This window comes from Tetrao urogallus (genome assembly GCF_951394365.1).
Source record: "Tetrao urogallus genome assembly, chromosome: 1".
In the NCBI taxonomy this organism is placed as follows: Eukaryota; Metazoa; Chordata; class Aves; order Galliformes; family Phasianidae; genus Tetrao; species Tetrao urogallus.
The window spans coordinates 29,516,364-29,530,322 of NC_136813.1; the positions used below are offsets into that span (position 1 = coordinate 29,516,364).

General features: G+C 39.3%; 1 protein-coding gene across 1 annotated transcript in view; it reads left to right on the top strand.

The window, feature by feature from the left end:
• The window catches only part of ENOX1 (ecto-NOX disulfide-thiol exchanger 1), a gene marked incomplete at its 3' end in the record, with an annotated part of 137,633 nt that extends 128,039 nt beyond the window's left edge, over positions 1–9,594 (top strand). Inside the window, exons 11-13 of the mRNA XM_079549340.1 lie at positions 3,492–3,594; positions 6,497–6,582; positions 9,463–9,594. Of these exons, the coding sequence (XP_079405466.1) occupies positions 3,492–3,594; positions 6,497–6,582; positions 9,463–9,594 (321 nt within the window). The remainder of the gene's footprint in view (positions 1–3,491; positions 3,595–6,496; positions 6,583–9,462) is intronic.
• Between the last annotated feature and the right edge of the window lie 4,365 nt (positions 9,595–13,959).

A 13,959-nucleotide genomic window follows, 5' to 3' on the forward strand; every position in this document is an offset into this window, starting at 1 on the left:
GGGTGAACTGTGGTGGACAGTAAGACTAATGTGACTGAACCTAGATTAAGCCTTCTGCCTACTGTATTTAGTTCTTGCAAGTTGATTTCACTTCTAATACACGTTAGCTTTGCACATGCTCGGCTGTGTTCTTCTTTGATGCAGTAACTGACAGATGATAGCAAAATATTCCTTTTATAATGAAACCTGCTGAAGGAGACTGCTTCGGGCCTCAGAAAATACCATTTGCTAAATGAAAGATGGTCTGCAGGAAAGAAAGGAAATGCTGTAATGTAGTATATATATTAAATAATTTTCCTCAGGCACCTGGTGATCAGTAGATTTTTCTCATGTCAGAGCGGTGACCTGGCTGTTTTTTCCCAGTTAGTTATTGCCTCATTCACCTTTGTATACTCCTTAAAGTTATATTTCTGTGGGTTGGTGTAAGTAGTGCCTCTAACAGATGTGCAAATTAACTGTGTGAGGATAAGTTGTGGAGGCTTCTTGGGTACTAGATTTGTACCTGCAGTGTGTAGTCAGATATTTTAAGGTTTTCACTTGTACTATAATTACTCTCATTTCTGGATGAATTACATACTAATTTTTTTGGACTCAATTATGTCAATCTCTCTTAATTTGCTATTAATTCCTAGCAGTACTGCTATTGCATCCTTTGTCTGGCTATGTACGCCCTGGATTTTTTTTCATGGCTTGGGAAAGCTTACTTGGGGAGCTGAATACATCAGAATTGTCTAATTTATCATCTGAGGCAGGCAGTTTTGGATGGCAGAAAGCTTCCCTTTCCAAACCTTCAAGAACCTGCAACCTTTTTCTAAAGCCACTCTTTTGCTGACTAGCTGTTTTTGCCATTCTGTGTTTCCATAGACTCCCCGGTAACCCATTTTTTACTCCTTTATCCTCCACACCAACATACAGTTAAGGAGGACTTGATGTGACTTCCTTTAGCATCTGTTTACACTGTCCTATAAATCATACAGAATGTTCTGCACAGGCTCAAATCTAGAAATTAAACGAGAATCCATCTGTTCATTGCTCCCAGTGGGAATATAGTTTCTTCCTCCGTCTCTCTTTTTGACAAAACTTCTAATCCCATCTGAAACTGCTGTGTGTTGTATTTGGGGCCTGTTATATCAAATACATATCTCTCTCCTCTCTCATTCCCCTCTCAGGAGTTGTTATTTTTAGACTGCTTTTCTGTCGCTGAAGGAGTCAAAAGTTATATCTTAACCTGTATGAGCACTGGTGGCATATGTTGCACTGCTCTTCTGCTCCAGCTTCAGGAAATCTGCCATCCAGTTCTGCTCTTCTCATCTGTAACCCCCTTCTCATTGCTGCTCTTACAGAGAAATTCATAGGAATGCTCTTCTTAGTTCTGATTCTTGCCTGGACTTTCTGTCACTGCTTTCAGATGCCATGGCCAGCAGCAGATGTTTGCATTAGCCTTTGGCTATGGCAAGGAGAGGAATCAGTAGTGCTGGGCAACTGAGGGTATATTCCTGTTGCTGTAATGTTTCCTGTACACTGCAGTACTACAGGAGCGTTGGTGTCAAGGTGATGGAGCTGCCAGAGCACTCAGACACACCATTATGTTAAGAAGATATCATTGCAACTCTTGATCTACTGCCTCTCTCCTACCTCTTGGTGCCTAATTTTGTACTACAAAGATTGTAGCCAATGAACAAAAATAAAACAGGCATCTCTGAGGTCCAGTTTATTTTAACTTAAGTGAATAACCAAAATAAGTGACAAAAAAAACTTCTAATTTATTTTCTGTTGACTAAAAAACACCATAGGTGCACCACCTTACATGCATACACTACACATAAGTATCTGGTCACAAAACATTGCCCACTATAGCTGCTGCAAACCAAAGCTGAGAATGAATCTCACATCTCGTTCATCGTGTGGGCAAAGGTCTAACAGAGTCCTTTGCTGCCAGGGGCTAAGGATACACATTCAGTCATTCAAATCCACATACAGTTTTGTAGCTGGTGCATGGCAGCGTGTTCCACTTCACAGCACGAGGGAATATTTGAACCCATGACGCACCCCAGCCACCAGGCACTGCGTTTTGAGAAGCTGCTCCTTGGTGCCAGCCTATAAAGAGCACAGTGCACGTCACTGTGTGCGTGTGCTTAGTGGTTTTTTTTCAGAATGAGGAAATGCTGACTCTTTTCACCACTCTCACATCTTGTGAAGCTTTTTCTCATCTATAAATAGGCACATTGAACACATTTGAAGCTTTTTTTAATTATTATTGTCTGTGGATTATTCACACCTCCAGAAATGCCCTAGAGCCACACAGCCCAGTGTCTCTCTTTTACTGCCAAAATAATTGCTCTCTAATAATTTTGGAGCAAGGTACCACCCAAATGCATGTTTTAGATGGGCCACATCATTAAACCAAGTAGTAGCTATTAGATTGTGTGCTAGTAGGAATAGTGGAAATCTGATTGGCTGCCTAGTCCTAACAGCACCCATTGACTCCCTCAGCCAGAACAAGAGCCTGTTCTTTCCCAGTCCCTCCCCAGATCATCTGCAACTTCATGCTCTTTGCTTCTGAGGTTTTGCAAGGAACTGCTGAGCATTTCATACAGCAGATGCAGCAGTGTGAGTCACTGCCTCACCCAGGAACACGTTACTGTACATCCGTCACTTCATGGAAACAGCCCATGTATATGCTTGAATACTGTGCAATGCACTTTAGGACCACTTGCATGCCTTTGAAGTAGAGATAATTTGCTTACTTCACATATGCCCAAGAGGAGAGCAATCTCCATTGCACATCTGCCTGGGTACCTCTGATGGAACATCTAGCATGTGATAGCTTGGCTTAGATTTGGATGGTTCAGGCCACCTGATTGAAGAAAACGGAGCTCAAAACAGGAGCCTTGACCAGTTTGGCCTTAAGGCTGGCTCTCCCTCAGTCTTCAAAACAAGGAGGTTGCATACAGACTGCCTATTAGGAATGGTCCTCTAAGTATGCCTGGGGATTGCTTGGAACATGGGCCAACACCATGCTGGATATTGGCTGGAGAGTGTAACAGCGTAGTTGGTTATGCTCAAGTAGCTAGAAACATTTCTGGTGACTGTTGAATTTACTCTTATAGCTGTAGCTGAATGTTTCCATCTACGTTCCCTAGAGGAGGTCTTTGTTTACAGCTTTAATAGCTAGAAAATGTGATTTTTCTGACCATCTCCACACTTTATGGCACATCTTTCAAGCTGTTCTAATGAAGAAGCACTGGCAACACAGTTATTACTTACTTCATAAGCAAAATTTGTCTCTTGGGCAGTTCTTGGCTTAAAGGTACTTCAAAAAGTGTCTTAATATTCTGCAAACAAATCAATTATTTATAATTGTCTTGTCTTTAGATGTGAATTTAAGTAATTACCTTTTGTTTAATACAAATTAGAAAAGAAGCAGAGAAGTTTAATTGAAGTATATATAGTTTTCATGACCACCTGTTTTGTTTTTTTAAACTTTATAGGAAATCAATGTATTGACAGTAGCATTGGTCAACCAAGAAAGAGAAAAAACTTCTGAGAAACGAAGTCCAGGTCTAAAATCAGAGAAAGAGGCACTACTAATAGGTATGATAATCCAAATAATTTTTTTGAGAACAAACCGTCTTCTGGCAAATTTTTGTTTTGCACATGTGTTTGCATGCATCTTTGCATTAATAAATGAGAAAAGAAAACTACGTTCCATTTGGATTCAGATTGGCTTTTAGTAAAATACTGCAAGAGAAATTTTCCTTTCTGAAAAAAATTAAAAAAAATAATAAAAAGGTGGTTTGAATTTAGAACTGCAGGATGAACATGTCAGGATTTCATTTCCATCAAGATTTAGCAAGCAAGAATTGTATAACTTATTATCTGATTATTGGAAGAAATTGTGAAGGAGAAAGGGATGGAAATATTAGCAAAGTACCAAGCGAAAAAGTGTGTGCTGGTTGTACTAAGCAAACCAGATTTATGCTTTTGACATTAGGTGAGGGAATTAGAGACATGAATATTTATACAGAATACCACAAGGACTGTCACATCCTCCACCGACAATAGAATCATTGAACGAAACTCTGTAAGAATACAGAAAAATTCAAGCTCAGAGGTGGTGGGCAAGGTTGCTAGTAGCTGACACAGAGACACACAGGAATACGATTGCCCATGCTGCCCTTGGAGGGAATGCACCCCGCTGACATCAGAGTGTGGTTTGCATTTGGTTTCAGTGGGCAGGTTTTCATGGCGTCTAACGGCCATGGTCCCAAGTGCTCCCTAAGGCATGCTTGCCATTTGCCCTAATACTAGAAGACTAGGTTTCATTTAATTGGTTGGGTCCTTTCATAAAATCAGCAGTATCCTGGTAGGGGGCAGTTTCACAACCAACGTAATTTGTTTAAATGCAATTTATTCACTGGGAAAGTCGCTGCTTTCTTGCTAGAACATGGAATCAGACTGGCTGGACCGAAGAGGTCATTTAAAAGTGAAAAAATGCATTTAAATGTTTAAAGGGCTTAGCACACTACAGCAGACTTGCAGTGCGATATGAAGCAGTGTGATATACTAAAGTATATAAATTAAATTTAATTTGGTTATTATAGCTTTTGGATCTTTTAATTGTTATGAATGACATTTGACCTGCTGACGGCTAACTTCCAGAAGAAAGCTAGCATGGATGGGATTTTAAGAATGGAATAAAGAGCTTTTCTTTTCCAAGTCACTCATTGCTTGACCATGACAAGTGGGAGAAGTTCCCCAAAGTGGGTATCATCCACTCTCTGGTGACATGCCCTGATAAATATGTAGTCTCAGTCCAGTTCTCACTCATCATAAATTCCCACAGTTTGCTCACTGTAACAGCCCAAAATCAAAAAATTGTTCAAGATGGACTTCATGTTACCTCTTCCTCTGAGACATATTCAGGCATCACAGGGGTAGAATGGGCCATGCCTCCACCTACTTACTGTGTTCATCTCTGTTTTCACAACAGTGACTATTGTCTTAGAGGAAAAGAGTATAAAAGGAAAACAAAACTACTGAAACGTTACTGTGGAACCTCACTCAGCAACTACAAGATATTTACAAGTGACTTTGCATTGCATGAAAAAACTGTCTTTGGACATTCTGTGCTGAAAAGTCCTGGGCACACATACAAAAAATACAATGCCACTGGTAAAACAGTGATTTGAATACAAATCGGATTTCCAGTCGGTCTACCCAACTGGTTAGTCTTGACTTTTGCCACAAGGGCTCACGTGTGTGTGCGTATGGACACACACAGAGCAAGGAATGCAATTGCCTCTGGCATGTACCATTGTATAAAATTAAATATGCACCTTTCTCTTTGCATGATCAGAAGTTTGTAGGTGTATTGGAAAGATAAGGGAAGGAAAAAGTTATTCTTTGAAAAGCTAGTCTAAAATGAGTTAAATATGACTTATCGTTTTCAACCATGGCCAGAAAATCAAAATCTGAAATCCAATATTATCCTAATTCATTCAGCGCCAAGAAAGCAGTGTGGCCTGCAGTACACAAGATACAGTGACCCATTTTTGTCATTTGTAAGCATTTTTAATCCTGGTGTTTATGCTTTAAATGTAAGGAACTTCCCCTACGGTGGTTCAGCTAAGAAACCCATCCAAACAGAGCTGAAAGTATTTGCTCTGATTCTTACAGTTCAACTCTCCCCAAACAGTAAGTAACATACATGCCATTCTGTATTTTCACTGCTGGTTTAGAAGAGGAGAAATTGGATCGTGCTTTTCATAGCAATCCTGCTACCCCAAATCATGTTTTCTATGGTCATTATTATGCCATCACTTGATTTTCACTGCAGAATTTTCTATGCTTGGATCCTGACTCATCCCAAAGCACTTTTATTCCCACTCCTTTTACAACAATCCTGTAAGCAACAACTGACAGAACCGGTTCTCTTTTAAGAGAAAATAAATGAGTAAATATGTCATAAAAGATCTGTGTTTTCTTCAGTAGCAGTTAGGGGTAATATGGATTAAACACATTTCATAACCAGCATCAGTATAATTACTAGAAAAATTTGAGGGAGTGCAGTTTGTGGCACAATTATATGAAACGTTTTCACAACAGAACATCCAGTGAAGGGGAAAAAAGCAATAATTTTACCATTACAATATCCACAATTTTACATTGGTAAATCAAGCATAAAATTGGCAGTTGAAATGCTTCCAGCAAGTCTTTGTTTAGAAATTCCTTTATTCATCAGTATATTATCTTGGTCACTTACTTGCTAACTGCTGTCATTCCTGAAGATGAGCTATTGTGTTTACCGTGTTATTATGACTGTATTAAAAATGTGCTTTTTTCTTATGCTTATTGGGTTGTGTAAGAAAAATAAGAACTGTAATTCGTACTGAAGAGCCTGCAAGAACAGACTATTCAGATATATTTTGCTTATTTTAATGTTACACTGTCTGAGGTGATTTCAATGCTTTGTGTGCATTTGCTTTTAACACAGGTATCATCTCCACATTTCTTCACGTCCACCCTTTTGGAGCTAATATAGAATATCTTTGGTCTTATATGCAGCAGCTGGACTCCAGGGTAAAAAAAAAATAATAATAATCTAAATCTGTTTTCTCTATAGAAATACTGTATTTTTTGTTACTGCAGGTTAAATTCTTTGTGTGTTTCCATTAGAAAGATAATAGGATACGGGGCTTGGGGGTTTGCAGTCTTTATTCATTCACAAATTACAATGCACACACAAACTTGTGTTGAGGTCCTCTGCCTTCCTCTGGTTAGTTATTCTTTGCGGCAAAGAGCAAAGTTTTAAATGGCAAAGACTAGCAGCTGGTTTCATGATGAATACAGGTGAGGAGAAAGAAAACACAGTAAGAGGTAGGTGTATCTATGGCTACACTGTAGAGAATTTTAGGTGATTCCTTTTTCTTCTAACAATTGTTAGTCTTGCATCACACCTAATGTGAACTTTCATTAACAAATAAGTGGACCATGAAGCTTATCCTTTGTCTAATGAGGAAGCACAGAGGGCCTCATAAGGGAACTGGCTGACCCTGTTGCTAAATTCAGAGAGCCAATACAAGAGCGAGGCCAACACACCATAGCATGAAAAATATTTCTTAATGCATCAGTTCCTACAGTTCATAGCCAATGGATACCTGTGGACAAGATACTTTGACTTTTAAACATTTACTCTATGATAAGATGAATCGAGCCCCAGAAATATCTATTCCTCTCCACTGAAAATTAAGCAAGTCAAGAATGAGGAGCTGAGCTGTGCCCACCTTTGATCAGGTGATATGCCCACCTTTGATCAGGTGCGTGCTACTTTCAGCACTGAACAATGGCTCTGCAAGATTGTAGACTGCAGGAGATACTGGGCAAATGCAGATGTCACCTTCTGATGAGCCACAGCTCTGATCCACATCTGGCAATACATCTCCTGAACATGGGTACGATGGTGCTTGCCTAGATTTGCTTGCAACGTTGGGTGAGGATAAAGCCACAATGTGCACTTGGGCTCAGAATGTGAGCAACATTCCTTGTGTGGTGCTGTTAGATGTACCTCCGGTGATCCTAGTAATGTTCCTGAAGACTTCTTCCAGCCATACCATTACACAAACAGGATCACCGTCCAGCTGCTTTGATGGGCTGCTTCATGCCTCTGAAAGATCCTTCTCCTATTTCTATGAAGTAAAGGAGATGCTCTAAAAGCAGATCCTTTAAAAGCAGAGAAGATCTTGAGCTAGAAACCCAATTGAAATCAGAGAGCTTGCACAGAGAAGAAGGATGATGTTTTAGGCATTATATTTGGACCAGGACAGCTCAGATTTTGAAGTGCTTTAATGTCCACTGTTGCCCACAAAAACAAGGGAGTAAGGGAAGCTCTTTGGCTGCCTCTCCCTTCACTGTTGCAGACTTCTTTGTTCACATGTATATGCTCTTGTCCTTGAGTTTCTACTCATGTGAGTAGCCTATTGGCTTCTGTGAGTCCGCCAAGATCAGCCTTTAATTTGCAGATTCAATGGATGAGGCATTGCCTCCATCCCTCTGAGATGCCAAATTACCAGCCCATGCAGCTACCACTCAGCATACCTCCTGCATAATAAACACAAGCTGCAGAATTTGACCTCACTGGTTTACTTTGGAAGCAACTGCTTGTAGCAACAAATTACTTTTTAATAGCGCAATCCTGAGATGCAATCTCTGAGATTAATTTCAATTACTTTCCATGGTTAGCCTGTCATCTCTCACCTGAACAGGAATGATAAGGTCAGCATACCCATGTGGGCTGAGGGCTCTGTACAGAGCTCAGATACATTACCCAAAGGTAACCAGCTATTCATTACTGCCATAAGAGTACGTAAAAGATGGACCTGATTACTCTGGGGCTCTAGACTGACTCCAACACAGATTTTTCAGCACCACCTTAACAAATCATTTAATCTTTCTGTCTCAGTAACCTCTTCAGGAAAAAATAAAAGGTGATTGGTACTTTCTCATTTCCTTTGGGAGTAATGAGGTGGAATTATTGTACTTTATGATTGTACATTGGTTTTAAAATCAAACTTTCCACCATAGAAGTGTCCTACTAGTATGAATAAGCAGAAGTGCCATCACTGCCAGAGAAGCCTATCAAATTGTGGAGATACTTGTGGATGGCAAGCAGAACCTATGTATTTCTTTACTGTTCCTTGCATGGTCATTGCTTTCCAAGAAGTAGCTGCAAGACAGAATAATTCATTTTTCCATGAACATTCATTCCTTGACTTCTCTACTGGTTATACCGGAAAGGTAGTATTTTTGCAAGTGTTTTCTGCAGTGGGAGGACATTTCAGATAAAGACTGTGACCATTTATTAAGCTTTCAAGACAACAGAAGCATCCTGAGCTATGCTGATTCAGGAACTTCACTGCTTGTTTATCTGGGGCTGCTGACCTGACTGGGAGAGGATGACTCCATGAGTAGTCAGCTCTAAATAACGAAAGGAAGCTGACTGAAAATAAAGTCTCTCTGTGTTAGGCTTTTTAGAAGAGGAAAACTGATGGAGTCGAGTGGAGAATTCAAGAGTTCTGAGGATGAGAAGGAAGAAGAAAGTCCTATTGGCTTTCTCCTCCTCATAAGTGTACCTGCAAGTGTCATTCTTTGCACAGCACTATGTGATAGCAGCCCCAAAACAACAGTTCTCATTCTTTTGCAATGAAACTCCACTTTAAAAGAGTAGGATCATTCCTGAAAGAAATCTTCATTTCTTTTGGAGTCTGGAAATTCATGTCAGACTAAGACTGAATATAATAATGATTGGCTTTGCTTTCACTTGCCTTTAATTTATTTATTTACTTACTTATTTATCTATCTGCATATCTATCTATCTGTCTGTTTTTATTTTTGATTTATTTCATTTTTCTAATATACAGGGCAGTCTTCTTACTTTAATTTTTACCTCTCTGTCTTTCCCAGATCTCTGCAAATGAGATAGAAATGCTTTTAATGAGACTGCCACGCATGTTTAAACAAGAATTCACTGGTGTAGGAGCAACACTGGAAAAGAGGTGGAAGTTCTGTGCCTTTGAAGGAATTAAAACTGTCTGACTGTGACTAGTAATGAAGCTATGCAGAAGAAGAATTCCTAGAGCATGGCAGGGTTATAAAGTATTAAAGCAAGAAATTTGGGTTTTGGCACATAGTAGTATGTTTTCAAAGTTATCCAAGCCTAATTTTAGTTACATTCGTGACGTTCTCTTGTGAGTGGAAATGTAGTTGTGCACCAATTCCTAAAATAAAATAAAATAATTATTAAAAAAAAAAAAAAAAAAACTTTCAAAATGTGACAGATCTGTTTCCTATGAAAACTGAAGAAAGATACCGCAGTCATAATGATTTCCAAATACTACATGTCCTACATCTAAGAAAAGCTCATTGAGCAAGCAGTTAAGGAGAAAGATTCCCCAGCTGTGGTCACTAGGCCTCAGAGATGTATATGTAATATGTAGTAGAACTCATTAAGTTTCGTTATTGAAAGTTCTTTCTGTTTAGTAAGAGAATTAAGTAATTTTACAGTGAGGAAAAGCATACCAAAAGAAAACTTGAAGATGTGTCTGAAGTTATTGTATTTTGTAAATTAAGTTATATGCTGTACCAGGGATTTTTGCCTTATTGAAAGAGGCCTGAAAATGTGATTGGAGTCCTCAAGAATGCTTTATCAAGAATATTATTTTTCTAATGTAACTATTCTCCATTACAAGTTCTTTTAACATGGATTGCATATCAATTTTCATAAACATGTAAATAAGGAGGAAAACAGTGTTACTGTATTGTATTTGGTATGTAACATTCAGGTTTATGCATCAAAATAAATATTCAGTTGCATTACTGTTACAAATTTTATAGCAAATATATTAATTTTTATCAATAAATATGACTTCTACCATATTGTTTGTGCAAGTTTTTGTTCTGATGTTTCTGAATTCTTTATCAATCCAGCAAGAATCTTCTGGCATTTGTCTCTGTCCTCAACTCTTAATTGCATATAACTTGAATAAATTAATTGGGAATCAGAAAAAGCGCTCGCAAGGTTAACTATAATTAAAATAGCTGAATTTATTACTAGAGGAAGCGCCAGCATGGAGTTTTGTTTAGCCGAAATGATGTCATTTGTTTTCAGAAGAGCAGGCAGGTTAAAAATGAACCTCATTTCCAGTGTGGTGCTGGGTAGTCACAATGCATCCAATTAGCTGCTCCTACTAACTCTCAGTTAGTGCATCTGGCCTCTGGCCAGACAAGAAATGGAATAACATCTAGTGATGTTCCTTAAGTAGGGGCATTGACCTGAACTGTTATTTAGGATTTACTGTCAAAAACACAGTACTCCTATAAGAGCCAGCAAAAGCTGAAGAAGTGTGTGTATAAGCCAACACTGGTGAGTATGGCAGGAAAGGCTCCTTCCAGAGCCCCTGTTTTGAAGAACTGCATCAGTTCAGCTTTTAGCGTGGTGCTAAATAAGCAACAGCAGCTCTTTAAGTCACACCTCTGTGCAGGCAAAGGAGCCATCCAGAAGAGAGCTCTCCCCATGACAAGGGGGCATCAACGGAGGGAAATATGGCAAATTGCAACAGATGCAGAGAGTACCTAGACACATGTCAGGGTGATGTTTCACTCAGGTTCTTCAATAAACAGCAATTAGTGTCAATTGCAATTAGTCATAAAGGAACTTTTAACATGGCTGCTAGTAATTACTTCTTCAGGACTTATTTCTCTCCAGGCATCCACCTGGAATATAGAAATATTAAATGAAATGTTACAATTAGGATTGCTGCAGGAGTTGTATTGCAGTAAGTTACTTGGGTGAAGTAAGTAATTATGTACCAGTTCTGCTAATGAAAATTAACTAGTTTAATCTAGATATCTACTCTTTCTTCTCTTGTGATCATACAGATTCATGAATAATTCAAGCAAAAATGTGTTAGGTCTGACAGCTCTCATTTAAGTACTGTAACATAAATGTGTATGGATGGCACTTAGACTGTGGAGAAGAGACATAAGAAAACTTTCACTTCACCTTCATTCATATCATATTTTTTCATTATATTAAGTCCTTCTCTCTTTTCTCTCATGTCCTCCTTTTTGTTTCCTTTCAGCTCCTCTCCCACAAAACTAATCCCATCCCAAATCGCCAGAAAATATTTAAAAACTGACAGGACGTTGTAGCAATCACCACATTGGCTCTGCTTGTGTTTTCATTTCCCTTTTCCTTCCTGAGTTATTTCCTGTTTTTTTCCTAGAATGTAAGTGCTTTAAGAGAGTGGATTTTTCCTTGTGTAGAATCAGCTAAAAGGGAACCTCCCAGAGTGCCCTTTAGATAGTGACAGCATTATGAAAGACCTAAAATTTAAGTCTAAATAACATGCAGACATCCTGCAATACTGTTACGTATCAGTTGAGACTGTGAAACTCAGTGGGGCAACTTTTCAGAATCAGGTTGGGCCCCAAAGTTGGCATTAAAGTGATGCGCTCAGTGGCTTTGGGGGAAACTGAATGAAAATGCTCAGCTCTATTGCTTAGCTGTCAAACTGCTCTGGTGATGACTCTTAGGGGTTCTACATGGACATTTGGAAAACAATATGATGGGATGAATATGAAGAAACTAACTTCTGAAAGATTGCTTCTGCAGATACATTACTGATACACAGAGAAGACAATGATGTTCCGGAAGCCAGTGTTAATTTCTAGCAATGCACCTCTTAGCTTGCTAATCTGACTAGTAATGTCAGTGAATATGATGCCATCACAGCCCAGAATGATTCATTCCATATGAAGCGTATCACTGGATGATGGCTGTAAAACCCTGGAGCTATAAGTGACATACTCTTCTTAGCATTGTTGGGCATTGCAGCAAAACAACTTGCGAAAACTGAGAAATTTTTACAAGAGAAATCTTACCTCATTCTCTTGACGAGGAATCTCATCAATGAATATAAACACCTGAAGGGAGGATGCAATGCAGACAGAGCCAGGCTCTGCCAGTGATACCCAGTGCTGGGACCAGAGGCCATGGGCACAAACTGGAGCACAGGAGGTTCCCTCTGAACACCAGGAGCCCTTCTGTGCTATGCAGTGATGAAGCACTGGCACAGGCTGCACAGAGGCTGTGGGGTCTCCTCCTTGGGGATCTCCCAGAGCCATCTGGATGTGGCCCTGGGCACCCTGCTCTGGGTGTCCCTGCTGGGGCGGGGGCTGGAGCAGGTGGCTTCCCTTCCAATCTCAGCAAATCTGTGATTCTGTGAGAGCAGCGTGAGGTTAATGCCATTTACTTATGCTAGAATAATCAGTATGATGGAAAAGCAGACTACCCAGTCTCTAGGCCACTTGATAATGATGACAGGATCAGACTCGTTATCAGCTGCCATAGAAGGCAATGTGCTCTCTCCCAGAAAGAGGAAGATGTTGAAGTGGCTGAGTAGTAATCAGTGAAATGAAGTAGTGCAAGACTGACCTGAAACAGGTTTCTCTTGTGTCAGTCTGAAAGAGGCCACACATTTGTCAAAGACTAAGCATCATTTACAGCTGGTGGGAACATCACAATTGTAGTTGGAAGGAACACAAGAAAAGGTGAGGCCAAAGACAGCACACCATCAGGCTAAGCAGGAAGTCAATAGGTAAGATTATGCAATGGCCTGGCATGAAACTGCAAGCTATGGTCTAAGGTCATAGCAGCATCCTCTCTTCTAAAACTGAGAGGATGGAAGCAGATTTGGTTTCCCACTAAGCAAACAGTCCTCGGGTATTTTGCCAAGAGCTGTGAGCTCAGTTAACCTGAAGACCAGTTCACTAAGAGCTTTTTAGCTCACCTTTCGATTTGAATCATCTTAGAGTGGTCATAGAATTCACTTTCAACATTTTAGGAGCCAGTCTCTTGCTGCGCTGTGTTTGATTCTCATGTGAAGGATTAGGAGAGACAAGAGGTGCAAAACTTCATAGACTAATGTTCATTTCACCCTGCACATTTAGGAAGATGTATGTACTCTCTCTGATAAACTGCATTTTATTTTTACAAAAGATATGCTTTTTTATGAAAACTTCATTATCGTCATTAATAAAAATTTTAAATATCACCTTGTGCTATTGCACATAATGAGGTTTAATTTTTAATTGTACGTTTAGGCAAAACTTGCATGTTCGTAACTGTCAGACTAAGACATTCACTTAAGGAACAGCAATACTGGGATTTAGAGAAAATCTGGTATTAAGCAACATGTAACTACATTCAATTGCACATCATGTACAGAGAAGACTATTGATTCTATAATTTAAAAAGATATTATTAAAACATTCTGGGTGGTTTGTTTAAGTCAAAATTCTGGTCTTGCAAGCATTTTGTTATTTAAAATCAGAATTGTTTTCACAATCAATGTCAATATGACAAAAATTTTCTGCTCTGAGTTGAAGAGGGGGAGGTCT